This window comes from Bombus fervidus, chromosome 3 (genome assembly GCF_041682495.2).
Source record: "Bombus fervidus isolate BK054 chromosome 3, iyBomFerv1, whole genome shotgun sequence".
Taxonomy (NCBI): domain Eukaryota; kingdom Metazoa; phylum Arthropoda; class Insecta; order Hymenoptera; family Apidae; genus Bombus; species Bombus fervidus.
The window spans coordinates 14868553-14888687 of NC_091519.1; the positions used below are offsets into that span (position 1 = coordinate 14868553).

General features: G+C 39.0%; 1 protein-coding gene across 6 annotated transcripts in view; it reads left to right on the plus strand.

The window, feature by feature from the left end:
- Sick (sickie) overlaps positions 1–20135 on the plus strand; it is a 191133-nt gene that overhangs the window by 83387 nt on the left and 87611 nt on the right. For all 6 annotated transcript variants that reach the window (XM_071999844.1, XM_071999841.1, XM_071999842.1 and 3 more), the window contains one exon: positions 7896–8059. In XM_071999844.1, the coding sequence (XP_071855945.1) occupies positions 7896–8059 (164 nt within the window). The remainder of the gene's footprint in view (positions 1–7895; positions 8060–20135) is intronic.

Genomic DNA, 20135 nt, shown 5'->3' on the forward strand with positions numbered 1-20135 from the left:
TAAGCAGATATTTCTGTTGAGATATTCAGTTTAGCTACATTTTCATGCAAATTTCTGTCCAACGACGTACAAGCCTTATTTCGTTAACTTATTGTATATTTGCCTTTCTTTAAGAGCAAGTCGAATTAGAGTAAGACAAATGTTACCGACGTTTTATTTGAAGAAGCGCTTACCTTTTTTATTAGTTTAACCTTTCAGAAGCATAGTACACGCACACGCGCGTGCATATATGTACTTCTGAAAGATGCTGTTGCAGCGATATCTGAAACGTTGGATTATATATTCCACGTTTTAAAATATACCATTTCAAATTGTATTGCCTCGTAACAATGATCATCAATTTTGAATATAGGTGCATAAATGTGATACTTTTCGAATTTTTTTTACTCCAGCTATATTTCCTTAACAAATTGCAAATATTATTGCAAGCAATATCTAGCAAGAATGATTGGTTTTGGTAGGTAAAATTTCTGTGCACGTTGCCGCAATTTGCATTTGTATACGGCTTATCGTTTCTATACGGTTGAAAAATCATCCGCCTAAAGATCGTGGCAACTTCCAACGAGGTTTTCTGTGTGGTGCTTTCACTGTCGTTGCAAACTGGTCCTCAAAAGAACTGGTTAAGCATGCAATTACCCCTAATACCGTGTATAAATTACCAGATTCATTCACGCGAACTATTCAGTCTCGTTAAATATATTAAATACGAATTGAGCTTATTTATAATATACGTTTATGTTGGTTCCTAAAATGCGAAAATCTCGAATAATATAGAAGTGGCTTTCATATACATATATGAAAATATAGCCAGAAATCCTGTTCAACACGATACCTTAATTATTAGAAAAACTTCGCTAAATGCAGTTCAGGTTTCACGCGAACCGGTTGAATCTGTAATTAACAAGTGTTATTTATGTTCTAATTTTGCAAAAAAAAAAAAAAGAGAGAAAAAAGAATCAAATATAACAAACACCAGATAAATTAACCATACAAGCAATGGATCGATTTTTTATTTTTCATAAAATATTTATCTTCGGGAACGAACGTCTACCGACCTTCCATGCGATCGTCGGTTCTTCTTAATTTTCAGATTCCTTAAAATTAAAATCCAACTTCTGTTCATTCTCATTCTTCTTCGTCTTCTCTACTTACGCGATCAACACGTACATCTGCTCGTTCGCTTATTTTCGGTGAGCCACGTCGACTATCGCGTAGCGTTTTTCGTGTCGCATTAAGAGTCTGCTTATGACAAACTTCCAACAAGATACAAATTCCATGCGCGACTTTGTACAGAAAAATATGAAAGTCGGCGGCGCGATTGAGAGGGGGGGGGGGGGCAAAATACAAAACGAGGAAGGAAGACGCGGTGGAAAGTATGGCAATTAGTAGAATCGGTCCGTGACATCGGTTGACCGACCTCTGGCTACGGTTATCTGCGCTAGGTGTAGAACTATCTACGTAAATGGCGCGCCATAGTCCGATATAGTTAAGCACATAGGAGAGGAGAGTTTCTAACGGCACTTTTGCCTAAGCGCAGAACACCGGGGTTAGGTTGGACTCTCGGGCAGATAAAAGCTGCGCCAGATGCCTATCGACGCCACGGCACCCGGCGACATTCCTTCTAATTGCTTCGAAACTAGCGGGCTCGATCCGCGCCGATTTTTCAAATCCACCGACCAATTAGATCTGGCCACGAAGACACGATCGGGCTCCGAGGTGGGGTACCTGCGTCGTTCGCGCTTTCACGAACTCACCTCGCAGCTACGCCTCTCCAGTCTCCAGACTACTCGTCTCGTTCAGGTAAAACCGTAATTTTACGCGCTGCTCCACCGTCCAACTCTGTTATTTATCGCCGTTAACTCGTTAACGATCTCGATTTTTTATGGACGATCGACGTTACGTATGCCGCGCCACGAGAGCGCTGAAAACAGCTCGCTGGCGAAGGCAGTATTCTTCCTGATTTTTCCCCGTCGACAAACACAGCTCCGAGGTGAAGTATTTTTCGTTTGAATAGGGAATTTAGAAGCTCGCTTTTTAAGCAGCTATTATCTACCGTGGTATTACGTGTTTCGTAAGAGATATTAGATCTAGTCGATATATTATCGATGTGGAAAATCTCTATGGATAGTCAGAGAGATGTTGAGTATCATTCGAAGGAGGAAATTCCAGCGGTTAAATGTTTAATCGTATAAACGAGTTATGGGTTAATAGCGTGAAAGGCATAGGACACTCCATTTTAAATGTAAACTCGGAGTTCATCAGGACGATGTGAAAATATTCGTCTTAACGATACGTTGTAATTAATCAACTTGAGTCGCACGTGTAGTTTGTAAACGTATCGTGCATGCGTTTCGTCATACGCGTATCGCGTAGCATATGTACGTCGCTTCAATACGTGTGCATGGTATCGGAGATAAGAATCTCGTTACATTTTCCAAGAATCCTATCACTTTTCGGAAGTGCGTGCTTGACGCTTGAAGTAGCAGGGATGAGAAATCGGATATCGATCCTCGAGGGTCTCCCATCGGATATGGAAGCCAGAAGCTTGAGTAATTAACGGAACCCCCTTCCTCTTTGTCCGTAGCTACGTATACGGGTGCATACGTATCTACATGCCTGTGTCTGCATTAATTGTCTCCGCGACGTGTCAATATCGTGCGACTGCACGAAACACAAGCATCGTTTGTGTGCGTGCCCGTTCACGCGGGTTGCATATGAAATTCTTGAAACGTGATCGACCAGTCGCGTTAACAACTTGTAGAACTAAAAGAGCAGCGTATCGAGTCGATAACATGTTTGCTAATTAACAGATTTTATTTCGGCATATGACGACTTATCGCCGTTGTTTCGTGTATCACGTGACGACGTGAGTTGAGCGTGAAATCGCGGCAAATAGCGTAACTGTAAATTTCATGACAAATTTTTTCTGCACGTTTTTAAATTTACGGATCAGAAATAAGTGTATTATTTATAAATAGACTACGGGATTTTATGGAAATCCACATTTTTACGAATATAACCGAGAAAATGAAACCTGGTTAGAAAATTGCTTTTCTCGCTAAATATCAATAAAGACTACCATACTCTGGATATCTTGCGCCATTTTGCAAATTGTTTCCATTCTGCGCATTTTTCCACTTTCAAATTTCTCACGACAATGTACGGTCTATTCGTAACCGCACAAGCATTAATTTTTCAACTGATATTCAATACGACGTTTTCTTTTATCCGAAGTAGCGATCCACCTTTGAAGTTAAGAACTCTTTTCCTATCGTTCTATATATTATACATCTGAATAGAAATGTCAATTAGCGAGCGATTAATGTCGTAGAGAGTCGCAATCGAGCTTCCAATCAAGTGTCTATAGTTGTCGTATTTGACCGTCGAACTCGGTTTAAGCCGCTTAAAGTTTTCAAATACCGTCCTATCTCGTTAGGTTCGCGACACTTGCCGGTATCCGCGCAAGGGTGTATTTCGCTAAGCGCAAGCTTAGAAGTTTTACGCCCTTAGTGCCTGATCCTCGATGCTCCGAGTTTAATAATATTTTCGATGACATACCGCTATTGGAAGAAACGTCGTTTGCTTACAAACGAGGAACAAAGACATCGTAAAGATGATGTTTACAGCCGAGGCACGTCATATCTTGCCATATTAATATGTCGGCCGGTTGCAGACAAGTCGGCAGAAATTGCAAAACGTGAGAGCAATGGCGCTGCCGTTCGCAACACCAGCCGGGGACATTAATTCCTGATATTACCCTCGTAAATATTCGCGAAACGCTCTATCCCGGCCTTCTTTGTAAGATTGAAACGCTTTTTTCTTTCGTTTGACGCGGATCCAGCGTCCCTACCATCGCAGGCCCAGCTCGCGGAAAGGATTTCAATTTTTTTTGATCAGTCGACCTTCTACCGCCGATATATCACGCTACAAATCTCACACGCTGTTGCGCCCAACGAATCTACGGCAGAGAAAAGCCCGTAAATCTCGATGGACCGCCGCGTCGTTTCTCTTTCACAGAATACGAATGATTTGAAAACCATTCTTCCGTCGATATTTGCTCGAGCTCGTGATGTATCGGCCGACTACTGAATTCATAGAATATTTCGTTTGGATAGATATCATCAGCGATATCGATACAGCGAAGTATTACGGTGAAACGAAAAAAGCGGACACTGAAGACCCGTGAAACGTTAACGCCGACTGCTTGACCAATTTTACATTTTTTATCTGTGGCGTCGGAATACTTTCGCTTTCGCGTAAAACAGGTTACGAATTATTTTTTAGCTAGTTCCTTACGCTATCCACGCTGATTGCTTTAATGCTAATCGTCAAGACTACCGTCGTCGTTATAGGTGCGCTAGTATTCTTCTATTGGGTTGGCAATTAAGCGAACGCGGATTTTGTCATTAGGTGGTAATGGATACATCCGGTATTGAGCCGAATAAATATCCATATAGATAAGAAAGTGTCGTAGTAAAAGTTAGAGATGTATTATGTCCGACCAATGTCCGGATTTACTGCGATGTTGAACTTACCGTTTAAATAGCAATTACGATACTGTAGAGAAACTTGAAAAATTTAATCTACATAATATATAATTAAGCATATATATATATATACGCTATAAATACTATGGAAGACAAATTTCCTTTAAGAAATTTGTCGGCGTATGGAAGATGTAATTATTCTTTCCTTGTGTAGAGGTGAACTCCATTAAGTTAAATATAGGAGTAAGTACTTTAAACACTGTCGAGAAATGGTAGCCTTATGTCTTACCTTTTCCGAACATACCATGAAAAGAGAAAAGTGTATTGCGTACAAGCAGATGAAAATAAACGATAAAAATGATATAGTTTAAAACGAAGTATGCGTGTGGTAGTCGTATTTGCTCGTTTTCCTACCATTTCATTTGTTCGCGTTTTCTCGTGTTAACTAAATAGAAACTGAATAGAAGTATTTAATTTAATATTAAAAGCTAAATCAACGATCCACGGTGCTCGTATTTATATCTACGTTATCTCAGTGCAGTTTCGAACGTGTGGGTAGATGATTCGTTTTTAAAGAGAATAACCGGTTCTGTATGGATTCTTACGAGCAATATCGTCCAGTCGACACGGCTCTCGTATCCTCGTATATCCCGATGGAACGTCCAGGATGTATCTCGCTTATCAGTACAAATACAGTTCCAATAAACATCTGGCCATCCTTTATGCATTATAATACGGGCATAACCGTGCCATTTCAAATTTTTAATTTAGTCGTAAAAGGAGGTCGGCGATTAACGCGTCTTGTTGGGACAATTTATCCCGAGGCTTGAAAATAATCGCAACTTACGTATATCCTGTAAAATAGAGGCTTAACAACGCGTTCATACGCATATCATGTATATTAATCAATGCTTGTCCAAGTAGCGTGAGCTGAAATAGATATTTCGTTAAAAAGATGAACGCATCAAGGGCTGGTTTCTGAAACAGCACGTCTACGATACCGTAAAAATTATTCGAGAATTAATTATCATCGTCGTTGAGCAAGATTATAAATTACAATTTTAACTTGTGAAATACTGTCCTTTGTTAGTTGGTATGGTATGCTACGCTATTCATTGGACGTTCGCAAAATTTTATATGCACGCAGGTGTAATATTTCCGTAATAGAATAAATTTCAATTGATTTTTATTTTAATTTAACGAACATCTACGTCTATGTTCGTCAAATTTAGTTTTCCCTCGAGAGAGAGCAGATAGATTCCACGTATTCGCTGACATTTCAATGAAAACATTCCAAAACGAGAACAAACGAATTCTTTTAGTCCTGGTTTCCAAGAAAGCGGCGCTTTTATTGGTTGATTCATCAACAAAGGGAATAAGAAATCTGGCTGAATAATGGCGCGTGTAGGAGAATTGGGAAAAAGCCGGGGCTTCTTTGAGTACCTACGTGCCGACGTCATCGTTTTAACCAAATATTTACCGTTCACCGATGACGCGACCACGACCGATGCACCCAGTGTTGTTAACTTGCTGCAGACAAACCATACATTTTACGTTTCCACGAGTTACTTCTTAGTTAGTTTCGCGAACGCTGTGTGTCTCATGGGTTTTGCCTCCGGCGTCTTCCCTTTCCTTTTCGCCGATGTTTTCCTCTTATTTTATTCCCACAGGAGCATCTATTCTTCGTTGTGTTCTTTCACTCGATAAATAATTTCTAGCCCATTTGCAAACGTATTTGTGTCCCGTTAAATACGCAGTATATACGCTGCTGCGTGTAACAATTAACGAAAACATTGGAACACAGTATTCGTTAAGTATTCGTTAGTACCCTATGAAAATTCCGATATATTCCTTTGAAATGCAGATGTTAATTGTTCTCGCGATAAAAGCTACAAAATTATGCGTGACGAACTAACGGGGCGGATGCGGCGGCATTTGAAAAGGTGAAAATGATTTTTTCCGCATTACTATTCGAGATACCTCGCTTATTAAAATTTGTATCACCCTCTCGTCACCGGGTTGCTGATTCAAAGAAGTTCTGCAGACCGATTTCACGGCACCCTACACCAGAACGAAAAGGAAAGTACAACGATGCTTCGAGGAGAAAAAAGTATTCCGTCGAAGGGAACGCCGTATGCTACGAACGCGAAACGACCACCAACGAGACTCTCCCTCTTCGTGTTTTCGTTTACCAGCGTTTTCTTTGGGCCACGTTAACGCCCTCGTCGAGTTTCCTTCCTTTTTCCCCTGGCTTCGCTCTCTTTCTTCTCCCTCTCGTTGCCCCTCCGTTTCTTTCTTTCTTTAATCTTGCTTTTTCCAACTTGAGAGCACATGATTTCGGTATGCGATCCGGTTGCACGTTTATACCAAAGCTACACCGATGAAGAATTTCCGTCGGCGTTCCAACGAGCTCTGTTCTAATCGTTCGGCCTGATTTTCCGTTCACGCGGCGCACGTGCCGTGTCTGAACACATGCGAGTATTATTCCCTTGCTAGCCGAGTGACGCGATGCAGTCGAGATTACCTCGGTGAGCAGAGAGAGTGTAATTAAGTGGCATAATTACCGGATGGTTATCTGTACTTCCGTTTCGACGAGTCGACGCGACGGCGTGAAATTTCATCGTCGCGTTACGCGTCGCTGCCGTAATGCTTTACAGCTTTTGATGCGATTCGTCGGCCTGCTTGAAAAGCTTAAGTACAGCCTCTGGCCTTTGGAAAACAAACAGTTCTAAGAAAGGCAGTTTCGACCAGATCCGTGGAACAATAATTGCACGGTCAACAGTCGTGACCATGAACGTGATGAAGCATCGTCGGTAGTCGCTTGCCTATCGTCAACGTTGAATGGATGCTGCTTCATAATCGTCAAACTTGAAATGTCAAAAGATACAAAGTAGCCAGAAATAGGAGACAATCTCTTTAACGCAGAAGGATGTAATTTGTAGAGTATGATGAGAAAAGATCACGAGTGCTTTAAGTACTAATTTTTCCAATTACAACTATGAGAACGAATCTGGTCTAATATTAAACACTTACGTTAAATAGTTGAATCTCCACCCATTTAACGTTGAAAAATTTGAAGGTTTTGTAATTTCTGATGTAATTTTATCCCGAGAATCTTCCGAGTTAAAAGTCTTAATCTTTTAAATTCCTTTCGGAGATACGTCAATAATAATCCTACTGACGTGCAAGCGTAAATAATTTCGCGACATGGTGCGTTTGTCATTTCGATGCAAATCAAATACAAGAACGGAATTAGGTATATGATGAAAGAAGGAATGTTAGGAAACTAGCTACCTACAAAGTAACAGGCAGATACGACCATCGTTTGGGACCAGAAACGATTTCAGTCTGAATCACAGTAACGACCCCATTGGGACGATGCTTTCTAAATTGATCTCTTTGTTCCAGATTGCCGTCTCCGTACAATAAGCAGTCGGCAGTGGGTGGTGCAGGTGGCGGACCCGGCGCTGGAACGACGAGTATACCCTTACCTGCCACCGTAGCCGCCACCAGGAGATGTCCTCCAGACAAGGTTAGGCCCGCTCCGACGCCGACGCATCAATCACAACTTGGTAAGTTCCCTTGTTTCAAGCGGAAACTTTGCAAAGTATCGATTGGCTGTACTTGCAACAGCCTCCACGCGTTTAATTTTCCAACGATGTCCGTGGATCAAGATTGTTGAGCTTTACGATTGCTTTAATTAATTACGAGGATAAGTAACATTTTGGTAGTAGAGAGTTTTTTAGTTAATTAACTTGAATTGGTTAGTTTAACGTCGATATATACTTTGCTCGATAAACTTGGATTTGTACTACGTTAGATGGTAATATGTTGACGTAACTAATATATTAAATTACGAAGTTTCGGGTGCACTTAAGACAACTTAAGCGATATTTATGGCTACCTTGGGATTTATGGTAGTCGCATACGTTACAGCTTCATGATATAATAATAAAATATCATTTAAAATACGGACGACGAACTAATAGGGGAATTAAAAAAAATTTGACACTTTGCACGAATGTAGTTCGTGTTTTTTAGTCTTCGAATCGCCGTGCTTCCCGTGTGAGATAAGTATTTAACAGCTAAGATAGAGAAATAAAATAGAGGATTAAACTAAGGAGAAATTTGACATCTATCGATGTATCGAGGAAAATTATATGCATAAAAAGAAATATAGTATTCGTAATAAAGCTACAATATATTAGAAGTTGCTTCTGAGGATAGAGCGGTGTCCTTTCAATGCGAAGGATTAGCAGAAAACAACTGTCTGGTCTGTATCCTCTTCGCTTTATTTAAAATATTTTCACACGCTAATAAGAAGGAAAATTTTATAGTACTCTAATAAAAGTAAAGGCATTGTCCTACATAAAAGAATGTAAGATAATGCGAACGTTATCAAGAGTATTCAAAGTAACAAGCAGGGGAGAATGAAAGAAAAAGTGAAAAGTCAAGATTAGATTACGCAAAAGAAACGAAACTGTTTTTTCCAACTCCCCCTCTACTCATAGCGCAAATTGCTTTTTATGGAAAGTCATTAGCGACCGAATATCCTGAACAGTTATCGCAAAGTAACATCCTGCCATGATCTTTTAGTGCCTGCAGTTTATCTGTTTCTGGCATTCCCTTTTATTTTCTCGACGCGACTGTCAGTTTTCCCCTCGCGATACTTCACGTTTCTCCTTTGTTGCTTCTCTCGCGATTGATGTGTCTAGCTTTCCACGTATTTGTTCGCGTCGAATTTTTCACCAACGCGTTTTCGGTATATTTGTTTACGAGAAAGATATTTTATTTTAACGCTATAAAAGAAAATTCTTTATAGTTTCAGTAAAGATACAAGAGATGTTTCCTTAATATAGAAAGTATAATCATTTTCATTATATTAGTTCCATCACAATCATCTATCTAATTAAAGTTGAATAATATAAGTTCCCACAAACTTTCTCAAAAAGCAAAGTCAAGTCGTATTATTTCTACATATTCTGTGTAATCGAGAAGTAATTTACTCGTCTCCTTTCTTCAAAAATATACGTCCTTTATCGCAAATCTCAAATTCCTGTATCTTTTCATTCTTTAAAACACTTTTTACAACATTCTTCGAAATACATATATTACTGATAAGCGAGCGAATTTATAACTCGATCCAATGTATTGCAAATCGATAGTTCTATCGTTTGATTTCTTAGTTAAAATAAAAATTTCACGTAGTCCCATAATTTCTACCTATACCGTTTATTAAACGCGCTTCAATTGAACGAAGTTCTTAAGATCTTGAGGTAACACGTGGAATTTATTCTTAAAGATACAAAGGTTCGTCGAGGGTGGCAAGCGGCACAGTAGATTCGGTACCGTGTTAAGGACACCCCATTAGCCATTAGTCCTGTGAATGGCTTTTAGCAACCCTTTGCGCATTTCTGGCTGCCACGAGAGATCTGGACCACCATGGAAACTGGCTTCCATGGGGTACGCGACCCTGTGTCCCTTTTAAATATATGAGCTCTCTTGTACGAACGTCGACTTCTCTCTCTCTCTCTCTCTCCCTCCCTCTCCTTCCCTTTCACCCCCATACACTCATACACATTTCCCTCTGTTGTACATACACATACGGTATTGCCCCCTCTATCGTGGTTACATGCACGCATATCAGTCGTTCTATTTCGTGCAAGTGTAGCTAACCGTGTTGAACAAAAGTGCGCCGTATCTGCGCCAGTTTCTAACTGTGTTAGTATTAGTTCTAACGTGTGTATGCGTGTATATACCTCGGTCACCCTATTTCGTACGCTCGTGGCTCGAATAGCGTGTTCTCATCGTACTAACACGTATACATACACATCGCGAAACTCCGTTAGGTCCAGTCGACAAGTACGGCTGATAGCAAGTACGCGTGTGTACGCGCTTGCACACGTACGTATTATGGTGGGTAACTCGTATGGACGATGATATTACCTACATCTATGGTGGCCGAGAGGAGGTAGGTAGCCCGCTACGAGATGGGGTGGCACCCCATAGTTTATACTTTACTCTCAACTCCCACGTTTCCAGGGCGGCCATGGCCAGATGTGCACACCGATTTACAGTGGTCCTCAACCTACGGGAATAGTCACCCTGTTTAGCGCAAAAAATGACACGACTGGTGCAGGTCTTCTATATGCGAAATATTACTCGGCGAAACGAGAGTCTCGATTCGTTAGATAGAAATCTTCGTGGTCTTAAGATTAGAAAGAACCGAATTTGAATAGATTCTGATTGTATTAAATCCAACTTTAAATTAATTACACAAAGGAAGGGAAAGAAAGACGTTTTAACGATACACGAGTAATAATTTCGCTTGATACGATACATAGAAGAATATGTTATTCATACGAGCGTAAATATATTCATCGTACTAGCCAAACAAGAGATAAATTTCTTCCAAGAGGTAGAATTAATTTGCTTCTCGAGCGAGGCATAAATTTATGAAAATGACTGCAGTTGACTACAATGGTCCTGACACCTGAATTAAACCTGTCAATTATTAACTTGTTGTGCGTTTAGTTTGCATAACATCTTATCGCGTTACACAATGCTCTGTAGTCGACAAATGCGTTTATGAATAAAACATTCCGCTTAATGTACAATGCAAATTGATACAAAGAAATTTACCTCTTCGACAGAAATCGAATCACGTCCGTCGCACAATGGAAAACAAATTTCGAATACAAAACGTTTTCTAAACGCGAATTGCCTTCTTCGTGGATATATAGGTTTGCTTACCCCAGTTGTTTACACGGTTGAGGATCGCTGGTAAGTTTGAAGGGGATGCAGTTCTCTCATATATATCGTGGCTGTATCAAAGCCAGCGTGTTGCGAGCGGCTGGATACAGAATGTCTTTCGGTTCGAAATAGACTTCCACGTCCTATAACGTGTTCATAATATATGTACGAGCACGCATAAGCGCGCGTACGTGCGTAGACAAGACGTGCCGTCGTTCGTGGTTTACGATATTATTTTAGGAGCCCTTCGTCGCTTTTATTCTTTCCTTTCCATCGTTCATCCAGCAAGCGGTAGAGTAGACGGTCTAGGCGACAGGCCCTACGCGTCTAGGTCATGGTTTTGATTTATGCTGTTTTAGATGGGTTCTAGAGCGTTCTCCCTTGATAAGACAATTTCTGGAATCTGGAAGATGTATCGCTTAGGTACAGGAAGAGTGGATTTCCTAGAAAGATTTTAGATTTAGGGTTTGTATTTTCTTTCGACGATGTATCGTACCGTTTTCACCGTTATCGTTGTTTGCCTTAGACTACGGTTAGATTGCTTAATTACGGTATATCTAACTTTAATTTGTCTCGTTTCGTTTCATTTCTATCAATCACGAAACAGGAATTGTTAATTCTACCTTCCTCGCTGATGGAAATGTTAATTGTGGTGTTTCTATCTGATCGTGAGTATACCGAGAAATTACATGGTCAGGAATATTTTACGTGACGCATGAATTAAATCTAAATAAGTATGTGTAGAGTAGATGGATAATAAAAACTTATGGCCCTTGAAACTCTGTTAGTTCATTCAACGGGCGGAACAGTAAAAATCGGTTGCCAAGAGAAGTTCTCCAACGAAGAAAATGGTAGATACGCTTTGTCAAGTGCTATTCAGCTGGCAACCGGAGAGAGTTAATAAAAACATTTCGATAACTTTCAACAACACACTTCCATCGGTTTGAAGTTGCTCGAATTGACAGTCAGATTGCATATTCTTGTATTGCTCTCACTGCTATTCCATGTATACAAAAACGGAATACGTTTTTACTGAAAAGACTATTCAAATAACAAGATAGACATTGGAATATTCAAAAAGTAGTACTTGTATATCAACAGAAATGTTTTACGCTTCACAATTTTTTATCCAATACGTAATTATTGTAATCTTTAATAGACCTTTCTTTAAAAAAAAAAAAAAAAGAAAATATCGATTGAACGAACATGGAAGAATTTGTAGACGAATGAATACTTCTATTTGATATTTGAATGTGATTGCAAATCGATTCAGTGGCGCGAACGGTCCGCTTGAATTAGAACCGAATTATCCTGCACGGCCCCTTCGGGAAATCTTTCCCCAGAAATCATCGTTTTCATAAAGCGGACGTTCGGCGGCGCAGTCGCGTGCAGTGACAGCTTAACTCCCGCCACCCCGAAAGCTCGATAAATTTTATGGCTGTTCTGTATCTGACTACTGGAACCCCACCAACATCTTTTGTAACTCTCGTCTATCTCTTCGAGCCGAGGGTACAAAGTTGCAGCTGCTACTCCCTTTTCGTACGAAAAAAGTACTCTCGATTTTTGTTGGTTTCGCTAAAATAATTTAGCATCCCTCAGGAATAAGCAACATAAAAGGTATTAAAACACCGTGTCGTAACTTTCTCGTTAATCGTTCGTTGTTTTGCTGGTGTTACGGAGTTCCATTATAAAGATATGAAAATTATTGAAATCAATAGCTTTTAAATAAATAGTGAATTTTCATTGTCAACGTTAAAACGTATGAACATTTTTAATTCCGAAATCAGCATGTCTATGTGAATGATTCTGCTATTTCAAACTTGACGAATGCTTCATGAACCTGCTGATATAATGCTTTATTGGCGGAAACCTACATCATAAATGAGCTTATGTACGTATATTCACCCATATGAGTATACGCTTATGGGTACATAAGATTACTTGCTTGAAAGCACATGTACATATGTATCAAATTCGTGCGCAGTGTGGTATTTACTTCAATTAGCGAAGGTATTACGAAGGATTACCAGAGGTCCAGAAATGAAATGCTATCGCACAGGCAAGCTTATTGATCAAGCTTACTTTGAATCCCCTAAGAAATCTACTATAAACAGAATCTGGACTGAAGTAAGAAGAGCAAATGTTTTCTCGCCGAAAGGAAGTAAATTAAATCAGCTTAAAGCCATCCAATTTATATTATTCCCACGTAAAACATATACATCGAACGAAAAAAAGAGTCAAGGGCATTGTACGTTTGTCCGGCATGATGTGATCTCATCTTGCGACAGCTAATTCCTCAGGAATCCGATAAGGATTCTCAGGCGGAAAAGAAAAAAAAGACGAAAACATCTGCATTTGTCAACAGCTGGAACACTCGAATAATTGTAGTACTATCATTAAACAGCGTTGCTCAACGCGAACAGGAAGTGCCTATCCGCTAAAAAAGGACTAGATCGAATAGGTTTCGAGGTTCTCATCGTTTTATCCTTTGATTTAATTTTTTATACAAACTTTTTGATAAGAAGAATCAAAAGAAGAAGCACGATAAATACAATGAGTAATATGCATAATATTGTAGTGCCACGTTCGAATGAATAAAACGAGATGAAAATAAACGTGCGAAAATCAAACAGACGGAATAAGAGCATGCATTCTCGTAGATATTTGTTTCAATTACAGTGGAATTACATAGAGTAAATCGTTTTTGCCGGCAAACGAATCCCTCGTTGGGTACGAGCTTAGCATAAGCCTTGTATTCCTGCAGGAATCTCCCAAAGAGACATCTTGGACCGCGACAGAGAACGAAGTGAAAAAAGAAAAACGGTCTCGTGTTCGTCAGTGTCGATATCGGTTGTCTCTTTCGTATCGTCTTTTGCTAGACAGAGAGGAACATAGAGACGAAGGGATATAGAGAGGTTTCAAAACGGAGAAGGATACGATGAGGGACGGTAAACGAAGGAAGAGAAAGGAAACGGGAGAGAGGCACCGAGAAAGACAACGAGAGAAAATTGAAGTCGCGAAGCACACGTAAGACCTGCACCCGGTCTTTAACCCCGAAGCACCCGAGAAATCAGTGGCTCTCACAACATTTAAAGGTATCTCGATCCACTTGCCGTGAAATTTGTCAAGATGATTTGACACGAGATGGTTTATGGGACGAAATTCTGTTTCATTTCCACTGATATTGAAAGATATTTGATACAAATATTAGCTGAAAACATTCCCGTTTTGAATTGCGATTTAATAGTACAATTTTACTGGATAATTATTTCGCCCTCGTTTCTACCGACCAGACGATTTTTTCATTCTAGTAGATCACTCTAACGACGTATACCGCAGTCAGAAGATTGCTTGTTCTCGTAGAGGTCTGTTTGCTCTTTTCTTCTTTCTCAGTTTCATTTTTTATCGCCTTCCCGCTCTTGGCGCTGCACGCTAAATTGCGTACCCCGTTAGAGGCAATACGCGAGTGCACTTGGAAAGAGGGAAATATTTGTCACGTGGCTCAGTTTGTGCTAGTAAACGTCGTTTACGTAGAGAACCACTGACTAGATGCTCTAAGACCCTTAAATCTTTCTTTCTCTGTTTCATCTCCCTTGCTCGCGTTCGACCGAGTTAAAAATACTATACCTACTCGTGTGGTGCACCGGCTCAGCGCACAGGTTTTTGAAAATTGCCCCTCGATAACGCCGCTCTGGCCGAGGGGATGAAACGATGCCAGGTTCGTAGCCAGGTTCTTTTTTTCAACAGAATCCTTTGTGATTGTTAAACGTGGTGATGAACCGAGAAGATTTAATTATCCTTCTAACTCGCTATACGTCAAATATTCTTTTGTTACGACGTGCAGGAAAGTCTCGTAACTCGTGAAAGGGTTGGTCGTGATAAAAATCTGCAGTTGTCCTTGACGTTCGTGTCACGCTAGTTGCACCCATGCACATGAAAGCGTCTTTCACTTGTTAGATGTAACTTTATGGTCTGTTTATAATTAACTTTATAGTCTTCTCTGCTTTAAATTTAATGCGATTCGTTCTTTGTTAATGGAAAACTATTTACTAGCAGCTGATCTGCGTTAGACGCAGAAATGATGAGAAATTTCTAAACGATCTCGTACCGAGTAGTACAGATCTTTAAATTACATTTGCAAAGTTTCGCTCTGTATTATCACTACGTGCGCACATATCGTACGGTGTCTTGGAAAGCACAAAACAACTTACTCGTTAGAAACAAAAAGGGCAAGAATCATTCGCTTCCTAAGCGAAGAGAGAAAGGAGAAAGATCGAAGACCCGAAGAAACTGTGCTAATTATAAGTACAAGCTTTTTCACAGTTTAGCGCTCGTTATTTATTCGTTTTGAGTCATTCTGTAAAACCAGGAACAGTTCGTATCCCTCTATCTCCATCTGTTGGTAACGGAAAACCGGAAAACATAATCAAAGTAAAAAGCTAAAAATACATTACTTAAATACATACTTAATGTCAGCAATTGCTGAAACGTCTTTGCCAAATATACAATTTTTATCTCACGTGCAGTGTCTGTAAAAAAAATTGACACACCTTATTTTCCAATGAATCTTTTTTTTTTTTTTATCACGTTCTGTACATTTCGTGTTCATAGTATCAAATTTTTATAGCCGTATGAAGATACTGCTAAATGATACGAAATTTAATTGTACTTGGACCTAATTAACTAACTTGTAAACGCTGTAATAAATACAACGATGGTGCGAATATTTTGTGTAGCCATTGTATAAATATACGAGGTAGTCCGCCTAACTTTATCACCTGGAATATCTCGCTTGTCTTTAATAATATTAAAAACTGTTTCAGGTACAAGTTGAATGGTTTCGGGGAGAACATAATTTCTTTTTTCGTAAATGAACGCGTAGAAGACTTATGAAGATCACCGATGTTTTTATTTTAATGAAATCACATATTTTTTAATACGTTAGTGGATGCAGCTCGACGTTCTCTATAAAAACCTGTAGCTGGGACATTTTTTAATATTTTTAATATTACGCTACATTAAGTATATTACATTATATTACATATTATATTACATTTTTAATATTACAGGCGAGATATTCCCGGTGATAAAGTTAGATGGACCGGTCTGTGTATATATATACATATATGAACTTATACCTATAAAACTTGCTAGACTACCTAGAGTGTCATGGGAGATACTATCCTAACTATCATGCTAACTATCCGGGTACTTACTACCTTCGTTGCCAGGGTTTATACGGTTCTTCCTATCACCGTGACGCTTATTTAATCATGCGCTCTACGCGCATATAGATGCATTACTTCCTTCAAGCTATCCTTTCACTTGGTCATTTTTGCACGTATGCAGCCTTACAGTAGATTATCGCGATTTTTCAGAGAATATTACGAGGTTAATCGTTGCTTCTTGCGCGCTAAGGGTACACTTTTATCGTTAATAATAAGTCCACCTAGACGACTATAATCGTTTACTGGCCTTTGCATGAATCTTTTTGTACCATGCAGCAATTCGTCTCGTAATTTCTTATCAATATGGAGGAGCACCGTTAATGTCGTCTATGCAAACAAAAGCATAGCGGTGAACTCGATATCGACTGTGCATTTCTATTATTTCTATTGTTGCTTTCATTAGATTATGCACGCAACATACGCTCCTCGTCGGCATATTTATAGTAATCTAGGTTACCATTGAATTCGTTTACTTCTAAGGGAATGTATATTTTATTTTAGTCTCTCATCGGATAAACTCGTAATTGCATATATATATCATTTTTATCAGAGCTCATTAAATAGCGTACAGAACATAAAGGTAGCCGCGTTTGACTTCTTTGAAAAAAGCTAGGAGAAATAGAACAGAGCAAGAGATAGAAGGTAGGAAACAGAAAGAGTATGCGCGTAGACACCCTTAATTACATAGATTTTACTTAAAAGTAACGATACCTGATAGTCTTTTGATCATTTTCCTTGCGATATCGAGTTATGCTCGTGATACTTACGAATACACGTTGTATTTGTAACAAAGTTTGATTTCAACGCTAACTTCATTCTTCGAACTACTGTTCGCTCACGCTAATGAATAAAAAATAAGTTATTCGATAGTTTGAATAACAAAGGAATCAATGTTTTCCGTATCGAATAGAGGTATATATAATTATTAAATATTTGAACAAAACAATCAGCATTTTCTTTGTGACAGTGTTTTTAATTACACCCTCATTGTACAGTAATTACTCTTACAGAACCACAGTTACATAGTTAAATGTTAGTTTATTATTAAATTACTGGTTAGATAGTTCCCATTGATTCTCGAGGAAATTTAGTTTACACACTGACCACACATCGTTAAGCATTCGATAATGAAATACATCACTATCATAATTAACCGCATTGTTAACCTCGCAACACTTGGCGCCTTCAATTTACTTCTACCTCGTTATCTCTACGCAGTTGCTCGTAAATCGCGTAATTCCATGTTCGTATTATCGCAAACGTCGAACGTATAGAACATGGATTCGAGCACGTATGCAGTGAATAGACAGTAGAAGTACAATACGAGATGAAACCAACCATAATGTATTATACCAGGATCTCTATTAGAGAGAAGATAGACGGACGAGGCGGATGAAAAATGAAGTGGTATGTGTTGTAGGTTGAATAGCGCTAGCACCGCTGTTCCAGGCAAGTCTTTATTTCCCCGAACGTATCTCGAGAATGTGCTATGCTAAAAATTTGTTAACTACCTTTTTCTACCTTCTGTTGGAACAACGTACAGCTTTTGTCGGTATATTTTATGTCCAGTCACTTAATCTTAAACAAATCCTGCTACGTTCTGTCGGTCATTTTCCATGCAATTATATTTTCCTAAGAATAAGAAATATCTTTAGTATTTGAACAAAATAAAGAAAACGTTTTATCGGTATGCGTTATTTCTTATCTCAATCTGACGTTAAATATCTTCTTCAAACATTACAAATTGTTTTTATTTATTAAAATAAGTAGATTGAGAGAAATATAATAGTTCGAAGATTATTATTATCAACGATAGGGCAAATATTGAATTAAGAGCAGTTCGTTTAATAAAATCTCTTTGCGTTTACCGTTGCGAACCGGTACTTCGAATTTGACCAAAGAAACGTCGAATTATAACGCAGTGTGTAAATATTCCGACTACTCCACCTACGCTTTAATACATAACTTTATTGGAGGGATATGTATAAATGACGTAATATAAAAATGATAATTGAGAAAATAATAATTTAGTAAATGTATTATATAATATTTTTTATTTTGACATTCACTATTTTTATCTGAATAAGCGCGAAAATTTCTGGGTGGCAACGCATGTACGAATGTTGCTGACGCGGGTTTCGCTCCCTTTGCTAACAGCCCCTGCAATAATCGGCACGTTGGCCTCCTGCGGGTCGTTTGTTATGCAAACAGACTCTTTCATTTTTTATCGAAGCGAAATCTTGACAAGGTACGTTTGATGAACCCGTATCATCGAATATCAATTGAAAAGAAAAAATCGCTTCGCTGAATCGATGTGCGATTTTTAAAGTTTCGTTGGATCGCCAAATTCGATCGTTGCTTACGAATTCGTAATCTGGTCGTGCCAAAAGAAATAGAAATATCGTTCGAAAGATTCAAGTCTGCTTGTTAATTGTTACGTATAATAGAAAGCAAACACGAACATATTTCAAATAGAATGATATTTATGTAAGCAAAATTAACCAATCACTTCTGATTCTTGAGAAATTATTCAAAATAATCATATAAGTAATATTTGGCCAACACTCAGGAGGATTGGTGCTCGCTGCCGCGTCAAAGGAGCAAAAAGCAAGGATACGAAAGTGTATGAAACGAGTTCGCGCCTCGGCACGTCTACTCTCTTTGTTTCGACGAAAAGCTCGGAAGATCTCAGTGTCTTCTATGGTGTAGATTCGCCGCGACTTTTACCCTCGACAATTTCGAGCCCCCTGCTTTCGCGGCCCTTAACCTTTCCCATCCATCCCATCCCCGTACGAACACGTATCGCACGAAGTTGGTGCTCAGGTGTGTGGCCGAAGCTGGAGTGTCACCAAGAGGGAATACGAGCGACTTTCTAAAGACACAAACTGTATTGACAGCGCACCCGCTTTTCTCCTGGAAATACGTGCTCTCATTCGTAAAAAAATCCTATACATTATACGAGGAAAGCTGCGTGCGCGTTATAACGAGTGCCACCTTGATCGACAATACGCGCGTGCGCCAGTTTCACTTCGCGAATCCTATAATTGTGCAGTGCAGCATTCAGTTATTATATTAAATCTGACGTAAAGGAAAACTCGCAGTGGTTGATAATAAAGAAGAAAAGATAAAAAAGAATTAATACGAAATAGTAACAATTTTTATATTAAAATTATACAAAATCTTCTTCTCAAATAATACAACTTATTTCGCTCAACTTTTATGAGACTAACGAGACAACACGTACGTTTTAAGACAAATTTCAAGAAAATTGCTGCATCGCTAAATTTTCATTGAAACCTACCAAGTACATAACTCTAAATTTGAAGATTACGATTAATTTATATTTTTAAATAACAAATTTAATAAAGCTTAAGTATACTATAGTTTGTATTATTATATCGCTACTTGCATTGTTAAACAAACCTGGCTGGAATGGTTTAAAGGCAGAATAAATTTTTATATCGTCGGTTGAACAAATCTACATGAACCAGCCGTTCGCGACACAAGAAAAGTATCGGTGAAACCTCGAAGCCAACCCTTGGCGAATAACGTTGACGTTGTATAGATTTTTCAGCGCATAGCAACACGCATCTTTCCACACGCCCGTTTCCTTTAATACGCGGCTCATATTCAGCCGTGTACCTACCGATACGTTTGTGTATAGATT